This window comes from Poecilia reticulata, linkage group LG13 (genome assembly GCF_000633615.1).
Source record: "Poecilia reticulata strain Guanapo linkage group LG13, Guppy_female_1.0+MT, whole genome shotgun sequence".
NCBI classification, from domain to species: domain Eukaryota; kingdom Metazoa; phylum Chordata; class Actinopteri; order Cyprinodontiformes; family Poeciliidae; genus Poecilia; species Poecilia reticulata.
The window spans coordinates 26,460,713-26,473,623 of record NC_024343.1 but is presented as its reverse complement, the minus strand read 5'-3'; the positions used below and the strand labels follow the sequence as shown (position 1 = coordinate 26,473,623).

The window sequence follows — 12,911 nt, the reverse complement described above, 5'->3', positions numbered from 1 at the left end:
AGTAATAATTCAAGACCAACAAGTTAATTCCCTGGAAGTTTTGAAAACATTTAATGAACCAATCAAAGGGTGATGCATTTCTCAAGTTATGCCAGGTCTTTATTTGGTATTTCTCACTCTCCACCTTTTGTTCAGTTTTCTTACTTTTCTGGGTTTTCATAGCACTCTTCCTGGTCAGGCACAAAACAACCGGTGGAGTCCAAAATGTTTAATGCTCTTCTTCAAAAAATGACAAGAAAAACACTGTGTTAACAAATTTAAGTTTTATTAAGAGCAGAGAACACAACAAAATAATATGCTGCCAAGACAGAAGTATTTACAAGGCCAGAAATTATAACAGCAATTGTGGAAGCTTCATAAATATGTAAATACCCATTTTGCGTGCAACGTAGAGTTTACCTTCATAAAAATACAATCTAACGAGCAGAGTTCTCATTTCTCTATTTACAATTCATCGTCAGTCAAAATAATTTCTACATATATATTTTCATAGTATTTGTTTTAATGTGCATACAATATGCAAGCTTGGCAGGAATAACAAAGAAAACAAAACATATCTTTCTATAAATCTAGATGATACTATATTTTTTTCTCTTGCTTTGAAATATAAATAATGAACGGAATTTGCAAAAAGCTACTCAGTTAAAGGTACAGTAAGATATTTTTAGTAACAGATAAACCACCTGGTAGCTGCAGGTTTGACATTACAGTAGATCTGCACCATATCAGAGTACTTTAACATGAACCACTCATACAAATCGGAATCGATAAGTCCATCTGTGATGGTCGTCATAATTTAATTCACGCACTCGTGTACAATCAATACATTTAAACACACTCAAACACACACAAAGGACTCAACACAATAAAACAACAACACATCCCTTTGCCCTCTTCTGACAGTGTTTTCCAATACATTCTTTCAACAGACAAAAAAGGTCTTCCACTTCAGTAAAGGATTGCACATTTTCCCTTGACAATTAAAATAATAATAAAAAAAAAACTTCACTTTGGTATGCAGTTTGCTAAATGGAGCAGTTATTCATCTAAGAAGCATATATATGCCTAGTGACATTCTTTTATTTGTGCAAGAAAAGGATCATTTTGATACAACTGCTAACTGTATAACTGGAAAACGTTGCTGTATGTCTAATGATCTGGCTTCAAAAAATTCTGATTCTCAGAGACAGAGAAGGATCAAAAGTTTGGGTCATTCTACGCGAAAGAGCTAAGTTCTAGCGAAAATCTGATACAACAGCAGCTGCCTCAAGCAAGGTAGTAAGGTTTGGAGCGCCACCAAACCGCCATCAGAGAGTGGAGCCTGAAACCCTGGAGTCTGGGAGAAAAGCTGTAACGGTTTTGTAGCCCTGGGCTCGTCGGATCATGTCCCGGGTCTCACAGTTGAGTTCCATCAGCTTCAGAGAAATTTCTGTCAGATCCTGCTTTGAGCCCACCAGAGCAAATGTTCCCGTCTGACCCAAAGTTTGGTGTCTGAAGTAGATGTTCAGTAATGTTTGGATCTCATCCTCAGAGTGGCTGCCAAAGATGTCATTAGGCCACGTTGTTCTGCAAACAAACATCCAGATGTCTCTGCAATTAGGGTAAAATAACACAAGATACTCCCTGAATGAATATCAAAAAGAGTGTTTTACTTATCACACCTGCACTCACGAATGTAGAGAATTGCTTTTGAAAACTCATTGTTCTTCAAGCCCTCGAGGACGGCCTGCACAGCAGCTTCAGAGGAGCTCAGGAAGGTCTCAGGGCAGGGAATGTCAAAAGTAGAAATCTTCTCATTTGACACTGAGGCTGCTGCCGTTCTCAGGTTGCTCTTCAATTCATTTAGCTCTCTAGACATATTTGTAAGCTAAAAATTGGGAGGGGTTAATAATAATTTTACATAAGTTAGATTTTTATGTGCATTTGAACGTTAAAAGACAATAAAAGGGAAACAGACCTACCTCTGGAATCGAGTTTATTGCATGGACCTGCTCAGTCAGCTTACAATAAGACTGAAAAAGCAGCAGCAACTGAAAGTGGAGTTTGTAGAGTCTTTGGCAGAGCTCCAGTTGCTGGAAGGAAAATGGTTTTGGATCAAACACAACCTTACAGTAGCTCTCAAATGATGACTTTAGAAGATAACTATGATAAAGTTGATATGAAAATAAATAGGACGTTAGCTCTAAGTAAACAGAGAAACAAAAGAAGCCACTACAAACTTACAGCCAGAGATTCCATTTGCTACCAAGCAAGCATGTTACAAGGCAGAAAAGTAGATAAGAAAAGAGAAAACCAAGGCCATGCACTTAAAATTTGTGTTAGAAACTGAACAAAAAGTATCTGAACAGTTTAACATGCTCTGAAAAATGAATAATTGTGTTTTGCGAAATAATTCTTTGAACTGTTTTGAATTTTGTCATGTTACAATCAGAAATGTCCATGCATTTTATTGGAATTTTGTGGTAAACCAGCATAAAGTAGCACATAGTTGTGAAGAGAAAGGACAAGGTTTTGATTTTTCTAAAATAGAAGCAAATTTAAGTCTAAATTTTCACTGACTTGCTTCTTTCAGCACAGCATCACCCCCTAAAGATACCAGCCTTCCTATGGATTGTGGTGGCACATTCATTAATTAGAACTGTCTAGTTAACATCTAAACCTAAATTCAAATGAAAATCTGAATAGATTTGAACTACTCTGCATAGAAGAATGACAGTAACATTCTTCTATGCAAGTGTAAGACTGCTAGAGAAATACACTGAAGGACCTGCAGCTTTAACTCCAGCTAAAAGTCTATCTACAAAGTATTGACCTAATGGGAATGATTAGAAATACAAGGACCAGTTTTAAGACCTTTCAAAAAGGTTTGAAAACATTGTAAAAAATGTCCCCGCAGTTCTCAATTACTGCATAAACTACATGACCTATCAAATCAAAACTACAAATAAAATAGAGATATTTGTGTTTGTAACAGGACAAACAGTTCAATGTGTGTGATGACTTTTGCAAGCTACTGTATGTGTTCAATGAGAATAAAAAGAAGGAGGGTGTTATCATATAGTATTAGACAAAGTGAAACAAGCCAAACAAATTAACACGTTCATATTACAAGAAATGCTTTGGAAAGTTAAGCCTTAAATAGTGAAATATTCTGATTTGATTTGTTTACAGATGGATTAATGGAAGATTGATGGGTTGTTTGCTGAACCATGCAGAGCAGAGCTGACAGTTATCACAATGTACGTGACAGAAAAGTGTCAATGTGTCATGCACTGATTTGAGGCTGAAACAAACTGAGTGACATAAAGAGGTAACACTCACAGAGCTACAGTAGCACACAGTAACCGTAATGCAGAAAGTACAGTATGAAAGAGCAGATGAACAGAATCCAAGTTTTCTCAGATATCTCTGGACAAAAATTGACTTTTTTGCGAGAACAAAAGCTAAGGGCTTGAGGTAAGCCAAAGGGCAATGGAAATATGTGTAAATGTTATATTTTTTTTAATATGGTGACAGTGTCTTGAAATAAAAGTGTTTTACTTTTTCTTCATGCTCCACTGGTTGGCATGTCACTGCAACCCCAGCAGTCCTGGGAAAGGTGGCCTTACAGCTGTTCAACCACTGCAAGCAATAAAGACAAGGTGGTTGAGACTCAAACAGCACAATAACAAGAAACTGGTCAGATGAATTTTGTTAAATATAATTTATCTCCTTACAGTGAGAGCTGCCTCTTTTTTGTTGTTGTAAGTATCAAGATACTCTTGAAGCTCTAGGACGCTGAATTTCATTTTTTCCAGAAATCCATAAGACATTATCTGCAGAAAATACATTATTCTTTATTATTATATGTTTATTTCAATCATCTAACAGATGTACATTGTTGAAAAAAGCTTTTTGAGCTACTTACCGTGTCAGCATCAATAAACAGAGTTGGGCACTCGGAGCAAGATGCTAGGATCTCAGAAGATCTGAGAAACTTTGATCCTAATCCCCTCAAGCCATCACCAAGGTAACTCACAGCATCACACGTCAAGGAACAAAATTTAGCTTGGATACTCTGGAAACCATTAAAAACATATTGACTGTAAGAATTATAGATATTAAATTTCTTCACTAAAAATTAAAAAAGAAAATTATCATTTGTGAGTGAAATATGCAATATCTGGTAAACAGATCTTGGCAGATTGTTATACAAACTATCTATAGATTGACCTCTATTCTAGATATGGACACTTATTTTTTAACAGTTGATCATCCTGATAATTTATTACCTTAATCTGGAGACAATTTAGACTCTATTTTGATTTTTAAAAATTATTCTGAGAAACAGACAGAAATATTAAGGTGTTCTGTTTTTTTTTTTTTTTTGTGATGAAGACCATTCACTGGGAAGGTCAAGATTGTACCCTTCAGGCTGATTTTGAGACAAAAAGACTGATCAGTTTCTGAAAATTAATACAACTTAAAATAGTCTAAGAAAAGCTACAATCTCATAAACCAAAACACTTGAGAATCTATTTCTTATTTTGCCTACACATGTCCATTTGTGCTGCACTGTTTTTAACAGTTCGTCTTAATTTATAAGTAATTTTTTTAACTTCCACCTAGTACAGCTCCTTATCTGTACCATAAACATGGGTACATACTTTTAAGTTTTCCCCTTAATTCCAAACTGTTTGAATACAAAATGGAAGATAAAAGCGATCCATATGGTGAGACGATCATACCTGAAACAGCGATGAAAACACTTGAAACGTGTAGACAGCACAGGAACCATCTGAGTCCGAGACGAGCTGGTTGAGGTGACTTCGCCAGGCCTCCTCTGCATCGTCACACGCTGTTGGCTGGAAAGCAGCAAGAATGGCAGAGAAGAAGGGCGACGGCGGCGGTGAAGAGCGGGACTCCAGCATGTCATCTTTCTCCTCTTCAGGAAGACTAAATACAAAAATGAGGCAAACTGAGTTAATCTTACGGACAAACCGAATATTTATGGTTGACTGAAGTTGTGATCGGGCACCTCGGTAAGCTGCAGTGTAGGTCCAGCTCTTCCTTGTAGTCATGATATGCCACGTCCATACTCAAACTGACCCCACATTGATATTCAGAAGGAAGTTCGTTGATAGAAAGAGACAGGTCGTCCTCGTGGACATTACTGTCTTCATCCTCTTGTGACACCTCATATTGGAAAACAAAAGAGGGACATATTCTTAGCTAACCCTGATGGTAGCTAAGTTCAAAGTGTAAATCAATATTGAAGTGCATGCATACATTTATTTATTATTCCCTTTGTTATACTTCATTATTAAACAGATCATATCCTATTTAAAAATAATCCACTAACCTTTCATCTGGACCCTATGGTCTCTCCTTTTGATGTTTTCTTTAATCTTGTGAATTTTGTATGCATAAATCGTGCCAATTGATGAATAAATTATTGAATATTTAAACACAGCCATGATTATGGCCCTGCACTCTTTTTTTTTTCTTTTTTTTTTTCAGACAGGCAATGTGTAAACCTTTCCTGACAGTTCACATGCCAAGAGTTTTTAGTTGTCCCTCAGCATCACCCCCACAGAAGCAGCAGGTATACACATTGCCTCAAACAGACACAAGCAAAAGAAAGATTATTTATGTCCTTTTTAAACCCTTTAGACTCTCAACCAATTTCTGGCATGAATAAATAAAAGCACAAACTAGCCCACTGCCCAGAGAATAGCATATTGTTGTAGATTTTAGTTCAATATTGTTATGCATGCAAGTCTTTGATTGATTTAAATCAGCTCATGCTCTTTTTTGAAGACAGGAAAAGACAGAAAAACCCCTCCACACACATGCAAAATTATGTAACAGAGACCAAACCCAAAGCATATATCAAGCTGAAGACATTACACAAAACAATTCCACAGTAGAGCAACTATTTAGCAAAATTAGTAAAGAATTCCAGAATGGAACTGCGGTAGGAGTTAGTGTTTCTGAGGATCTCAGACACTCTGAAGCCCTTATTCACCCGCTGCTTCGAGTCCTCTGAGAGTTGGACCTCGAAACTGGGATTTTTGGTGCCCAGAGGGGTTGAATTTGCTGAGGTTGTATCAAAAGCGGCAGAGGAGGTGTCCGTGCTGCTGATCTCTGGTGTCGGAGAAAGGCTGACGGTCTGAAATGAGACAGGGACAGTGAAGTGAAATAAAAACAGATAATATTCCACCTTCTTGATCGCTTTGCCAATGTTTGAATGGAACCTTACATAAACATAACTGCCAGCACTCTTTTACTTTACACAGCCTAAGAAAACTCAATTTACTCCAGAACTTTATTTGACATCACATGAAGATAATTTTATATTGCACAGTCAGCATATCTTTAAATTTTAATAATTTTGAAGCTGCTACTAGACATACAATAATATAAATAACCAGTACCAAAAAAAACATTATAAACGCTTTTCAAAGTATGTCAATTACAAATAATGTCAGTTACAGTCTACAGAGAGAAATCCTAATGGCCTGAATTGAACAGAGATTTAAAAGTTTTTTTTAAAAATGTGAGATTTCTGTTTTTTTATAGATCTAAAACAGACAAAAAAAAATCATTAAAAGAAACGGTTTAAAAGTCTTTGCTTCATTAAGATTTGGAATTAGTGTTACATTATCACATAAACTTACGATCTGAGAGTGGGAGAGTATCTGGCTGGCCGCAAGCAAATCTTCCTCAGATGATTCATCCGAGTCTTCGTGGGCAATCTTACTGAGGCTGGGCATGCTGCTAGACAGCTGACTCTCCTCCAGAGGGTGCAGGTCACTTTGGTCCAAGCTGTCCATAGAGTGGCGACGCACACCCCAGTTAAAGTTATCCACAGTCTCGCCCTGCAACAGTAAAGCATCTTGCATTGAAAAATACCAAGATGCAAGTGGAAGCTCTTGGTTTGTTTTAACATGAATTTACCCGATAACATACATGCAAGCATTGTGCAAAACCACTAGCTGGGGGTCACGCTGTGTTACGAGCCTATCAAAATTTTGAAGTGTACTGAAGCTGCAGCTAAACCCTAGAGGAGATAACGCTGTGAAAATACTAACAGAGGGAGTTTTTAAGACAACATGACTTTACAGATCTTCCAAAATCCAACAATTTTCCAAATAAAGTGGTCAAATGGGAGATTTCAACCACCTTGGATGATAACCTCAGGTGATTTGTATCTTTTAATAACAAAACTATTCACACACTTTACAGGCAACAGGCTTGTTTCAAAATCAAACTATTTTTTCTGTATTTTTCCTGAACAACATTCATAGATAGAAATGTTTTTAGAACAAAAAATGAAGGAAAGTTATTTCTTTCATAAGCTTCAGAGACAGTGTGTCCAGTGCTTGCTCAAGTGGTCATAATGAGTTCTGTAAATTGAAAAACATGCATAAATATTCAGTATTTCTGCCATCAGTGTGGCAGCTAAACTACCCTCACCAGAAAACCTTTATTATTATTATTATTATTATTATTATTATTATTATTATTATTATTATTATTATTATTATTATTATTATTATTATTATTTATGGCACGAAAAGCAAAACTGCAACAAGAGAAAACTTACCTGCAGCTCCTAGATAGCATAAATAAGACAAAAAACAGAATCCTCATTACATACATCAGGGAGTGCGGGTGTGATTGGCATCTTTATGCCTGTTTTTAAACAAAGCCAAGATGACGCTGACTCACCTCTCCGTCTTCAAGCTCAACATCCAGGAAGTCAAAGTCTTTGAAGACTCTGAACTGCTGTTCGGAGGTGGTGTCGTCCATGTTCTCGAGCTCGCGGGTTCCCTCATCAGAGGACACCAGGCTGGGCTGGTGCTCTATCAGGTCCAGTTCTCCACAACTAGAGAAGACAACCTACGAAGACATGCCTTCGTCATTTGTACATGCATTAGAAAAAAGTCTATTCAAAAGTGATGAAAATTGTATCAGCGAAAATTACCGAAGGATTTTTAGTGAGCCCTACTTCTTGTCCACAAAGTGACAACACATGCACCAGCTTTTCTCGTGTTCTTTTCTGCAGAAGGAGAATGCTATTAACATTTAAATTTAGATCATTTTTTCCACACTGTATTTATGTATGAAATAGGTCCATGAATTCATCTAAAATGCGTCACCACATGTTTAGAGCAATCTTCCAGTGAAATAGGCCGACTTTCTCACCTGCGAAGACTGAGGCCTCTTCCAGCTGACCGGAACCAGGACGTTGTTGGCGTTGGACCCGGAGGAGGTGGAGGAAGTGCTGCGGGTCACGGCTGTGGCCATGCTCCTCACGTCGTGACCCGGGGTACGCTTCAGATCGTCGTAACGCCGACCGATCACTGGTGTCTAAAAGCAAACAAAAAGGTGCAGAAACACTTGATATTCAGTCTGGAAAAGCATAAAGGAGAAAAAGACCTCCTAGACTTTAAAAGTCCATGACTTGGGCTCCATGGAAAAACCCACTTTGCCTGGTCTCTAAGGGATTCCAGATAAAGTAAAGGTTGTTTTTAATTCATTTTTTTGTGTAAAAAAAAATCACGTATTCTGAGAATTCTCGATTACAGGTCTAATATGCCTCGAGTGTGGAGCGCCAGTACAACTCAGTGTATCACAAAACAGAGAGCAAAAAAAAAGCAGCAGCAAAGATGTGACGTCATTTTCTGCCATTCATAAACTAACATAAATAGCTCTCTGTTCTGTTCCCACACACACATCACTAACAACACTTGTCTAACTGTATTTACATTTTTCATGACTCACCAGGGAATTTGACAATATTAAGTATAACCAATAAGAAGGGGAAGAAATATTTTCTTTTCCAAAAGCGAACAACCTAAATAAAAAGGAAACCCAGGAAAAGAGGGTTTGGAGGCTACAAGGCTAAAAACAGAAGCATGTAAACATTTTAAGGAGTCAGAGAAAGCTTCAAAATATGGTAAAAAAAAAAGGAAAGAAAAGAAAGTGTGCTTCACCTCAGAGATATCAAAGTGAAAATCCAGAGTTTTCCCAGGTAAGGCTTTAGAAGAGCGGTCCCACATGCGACTGATGTCTTCATAGGAGAAGTCACTGTGTGGGAGTGAAGGCTGTACCAAACTGGCTGATCGGGAAACTACCAGCTTCAAGATGTTCAGCGCTTCCCTCCAATGGGCCGTCTACAGAAAACACACACATGCATGCAATGATCCCTATGCAAAGCATACTTAAAAATACCATCAAAGGTCTTATTTTGTGTTTTTTATGTGGTTCTATTTTTATACCAGAGGTGCTGGAGGGAATAAAATGCAGTATGAGAATAAACAAAGGCCTGGCCAGAGACAGTCTGTTTATAGTCTGGGTGTGTCTACAAATTTACTGCGCTGACACACAGGCAGCTTTTTTCCTCCTGTTTTTATGAGCACTTGCAGAAGAAACAGGGAATACAGATCCTCTCAGAATTTCCACTATGTAGCTCCTTGCAAAAGTATATTTTCTACTCAAGCATGTTCACATTTTGTGCTTTGTTGGAATTTTATGAGATGGACCAAAACACAGTAGTTCTTAATTGTGAAATGGAAGGAAAATTATACATGTTTTTTTTTTTTTTTTACACACACACATGCCCTAAAAATGTAAATAGGCTTTGCATTTCTGCTGTTTACCTGCACAAACTTTTCAATTGTCTTGAGGACCTCTATGTTGAAGGGTTTGGCTTGAATGCCACTCAGGTCCATGTGACTCAGGAGGCTGTAGATGATTTGTAAAAGTGTCTGCTGCATAGAGGGGAGACCTTTCTCTAACAGCTGCAACAACAGTTAAACAAAATTCAGCTCGTGTTGCGGTGAAACTACATGACAGTAGCTGAGGGGGAAGAAAAGGTCAGCTGCACACACCTCTGCCATGTAGGTGACCAGGTTCAGGGTGATGTCTGAGAAGGTTTCATGGAGATACCGACACACCACGTTGACCCACGAGAAGCAGTCTCGTGTGTAGGAGTGTGTTTTATACAAAGTCATGACGTGAGCGAGGTTGGACAGCTTGGCATTCTTCTCCTCGAGGCAGACCTGCAGAAAACAGCACAGGATATGGAAATATACAGTAAAATTAGTGTATAACGCTGGTCAGAAGTTACATGCATACATGCATAGTTTATGTATTTTGGGCTTTTAATAATGAATTTGAGCTATTCATTCAACAGGGACAGTGATAATACAACAAAAAGACATGATTAGAGGTGCACAGATATTATTTCAATGTGGATTTTACACAGAGGCAAAAATCAGCATACAAGCTCAAATATATATTCGAACATATAATCTGAAATGAATGTCCCTTGGAACTTAGCAGGGAAAGCCCTTTCTTCTTGTAGCCATCAAAAATAAACAGAAAAAAAATGCATATTTGATCACTCTTCTCATTGCAGACGGTAATGCTCACTTTAAAAAGTTCATTTCTGGCATACACTCAGTTTTTAAGCATTGTTAACACATTTCCAATAGGATGGAGATCATAGCCATTCCCAAGGCTTCATTTTATTTTAGCCTATTATGTTTCCTTCAGACTCAGTTTTGCTGTGTCTTGTATTGAATTGATGACATAATGACAGAGGAGTATTACTTACATTTTCAGTTTCACTTTTAATTAGGTGCTGGATCATTGAAACTGGGAGTTCCTGAAAGGCGATCGACCCAAACACACATCTAAGTAGTTTTGGAACGGATAAAGCAGGCTGTCATTAAAGTTTTGGAATGACCCCTATGTTAACCCAATTTAAAATTTTAAGACTGAGTTCAAAAGCAGTCTGATTCAAATAAGCTTCAATAGTTCTTGATAAGTAAGGAGCCGAAAAGCATCTGTCTAATGTGCAACATGCTTAAGAAATTAAACTAAATATTAGTGAAGGTGTATTTTTTATATTTGAGTCCATATGCATAGTTTGATCCTGTGACATTCAAGATGGTACATTATTGGTTTTACAAGTCACTGAAGTTGCTTGTTGTATAATCATTCACTGCTAAAGAAAAATAGTAAAAATGCACAATTAAATGCTGAAAATAAAAGTAACATCCATGCTGATGATGAATGAATGTAAACTTCTTCTGTAAATGTGAGGAAAAACATCAACAAGCCCAAACCTGAGCTATCTTCTCCGCAACATCTTGACAAAAAGGTGATGGTGCATCAAAGTTCTGCACGAGATGTGGAAGCAAGCAGAGAACGTTCAAGGGAAAACCTGACAAACAGAGCAAAGAAACATCATTTCAGACTTGCCAAAAAAAAAAATAAATAAATAAATAAATGTGACTTGCAAGTACATTCAGAAATCTTAAAATTATCTACTGAGTTCCCTCTTCACCTATGGCTTGTGACGTATCCACTACAGGCACTCTGGACACAGGTGTGAGTTGACAGAAGAGTTGTAGCGTGAGGTCCGTGGTGGACGTGGACGTGAAGCCCTTTAACAGTAGCTGCTGGAGTCCAGTGAAACTGCTCCACTTCAGCTGGCTCTGGAGGTTCTCCAGCTTCTCCCGGTTCTCCTGCTTGTCCAGCGACATGTTGGTCAGCAGCTTATTCAGCAACCTTAGCGACATCTGATACTCAAACTCAAAGTCCGACTCCATCAGCGACACTGCCACCCAGAAGACGGTGGCCAGCAGGTTGCTGGGGTGGTTTATGCTCATCGGGTCGGTGGTGTTGTCTTTCGATGAAGACGAGCTCCGCATCCTGGCTAACAGAACCTGTTGTTCGCAGGCTTGGATGCGGTCCAGTGTGGCACTGCGAGGAGGATCCGAACACCTGTCAGCTTCTCCGAATTTTTTGGGGACAGAGGAGCTCCTCTGATGCCTGCTCCGTTCTTCTCTCCTCAGGCCGAGCTGCCCTGTGCTCTTTCTGTTTGACAGCTGTTTAAAACTGGTAAGGAAATCTGGGGAGGATGCTCTGTAATTCAACAAGCAGTGCAATAAACTGAGTGGATACTTAACAGAACATCAGTTGGAAACAAATCTGCACAGAGGAAGCACAAACCTCGTAAAGAAAGCCATGAGATCATTGTTTTTCAGACACTCCGCCAAGTTATCCACAGCAGATTCCAGAGTTAGTAATACCTCCATGACATAGCCCTGAGAGGAGCAAACACAATTCAGTTCTGGAGACCTTTTCCAGAGTCTTTTTTGTGTAATTTAAAGTTTAAATATAACATCTTACCACATACTGTTGATTCACATACTTACTTGGACTTCTTCGCCGTGCTCTCCGATGACTTCCACGAGCCTCGACAGCAGGTCAGACACGGCGTGGGCAGAAATGGGCTGACGAAGAGCTCTAAACACCTGAAAGGAGCGGCCGGCATAGTGACGAGACGAGCTGCACAGAGCCGTCTGCAGCGCCACTTCGCTGAGCTGCTGCTCCAAGAAGTAATCTGATCAGGAGAGAGCATGAAGAGTAAATCAACTCCTGCAGCGGCATGGGAAATGATTAAAACTCAATATGAACACTCCAGTTACCTGACTTGGACTCCTTAAAAACAGATACCACATGCCGCAGAAAGTTTGTCAGTTGTGCTGTGCTTTTAGAGACTTGGTTCTTTGGGGAAATGTCTTCATGACACCACAATGGTCCATATGGTCTTAAAAAACAAGATTTTTTCTTTTTGTTACAATAAACCCACATTATAATCTCTTTTTAAAGAAAGTTCTGCTGGAAGGTTATTCTTCTAAAGCATTATCATACAAAATTGTTGCCACACCAGCCAAAAGAATTCAAATTCTTTCCTAGGTAAAATAAAAAATAAAAAGAATCCAACTTTTAAATGGCTTTGTCTTTGTAATGGACTCAATGTTTATATGAAATTAAAAAAGTGGTCGTATTTCTTCAGATAAGGGATTTGTAAATCATACAAATTGGACATGTAAAGCTCAGTCTTGAAT

At 38.4% G+C, this 12,911-nt stretch overlaps 1 protein-coding gene across 12 annotated transcripts in view; it reads right to left on the bottom strand.

The window, feature by feature from the left end:
- Positions 1–243: 243 nt before the first annotated feature.
- frya (furry homolog a (Drosophila)) overlaps positions 244–12,911 on the bottom strand; it is a 54,380-nt gene continuing 41,712 nt past the window's right edge. For 6 of the 12 annotated variants that reach the window (XM_008426266.2, XM_008426262.2, XM_008426263.2 and 3 more), the window contains exons 41-63: positions 12,489–12,610; positions 12,216–12,403; positions 12,010–12,104; positions 11,342–11,922; positions 11,121–11,218; positions 9,879–10,049; positions 9,648–9,788; positions 8,982–9,161; positions 8,191–8,355; positions 7,970–8,044; positions 7,714–7,884; positions 7,589–7,597; positions 6,660–6,860; positions 6,008–6,151; positions 5,018–5,175; positions 4,728–4,935; positions 3,908–4,057; positions 3,717–3,815; positions 3,541–3,621; positions 2,224–2,241; positions 1,962–2,072; positions 1,662–1,867; positions 244–1,566 (exon numbers count right to left, since the gene is read on the bottom strand). In XM_008426266.2, coding sequence (XP_008424488.1) covers positions 1,308–1,566; positions 1,662–1,867; positions 1,962–2,072; positions 2,224–2,241; positions 3,541–3,621; positions 3,717–3,815; positions 3,908–4,057; positions 4,728–4,935; positions 5,018–5,175; positions 6,008–6,151; positions 6,660–6,860; positions 7,589–7,597; positions 7,714–7,884; positions 7,970–8,044; positions 8,191–8,355; positions 8,982–9,161; positions 9,648–9,788; positions 9,879–10,049; positions 11,121–11,218; positions 11,342–11,922; positions 12,010–12,104; positions 12,216–12,403; positions 12,489–12,610 — 3,631 coding nt within the window. In that variant the 3' untranslated portion in view covers positions 244–1,307. Of the gene's footprint in view, positions 1,567–1,661; positions 1,868–1,961; positions 2,073–2,223; positions 2,242–3,321; positions 3,326–3,540; positions 3,622–3,716; positions 3,816–3,907; positions 4,058–4,727; positions 4,936–5,017; positions 5,176–6,007; positions 6,152–6,659; positions 6,861–7,588; positions 7,598–7,713; positions 7,885–7,969; positions 8,045–8,190; positions 8,356–8,981; positions 9,162–9,647; positions 9,789–9,878; positions 10,050–11,120; positions 11,219–11,341; positions 11,923–12,009; positions 12,105–12,215; positions 12,404–12,488; positions 12,611–12,911 lie in introns of those variants that run through there. The other 6 variants (XM_008426264.2, XM_008426270.2, XM_008426272.2 and 3 more) reach the window with 5 other exon arrangements.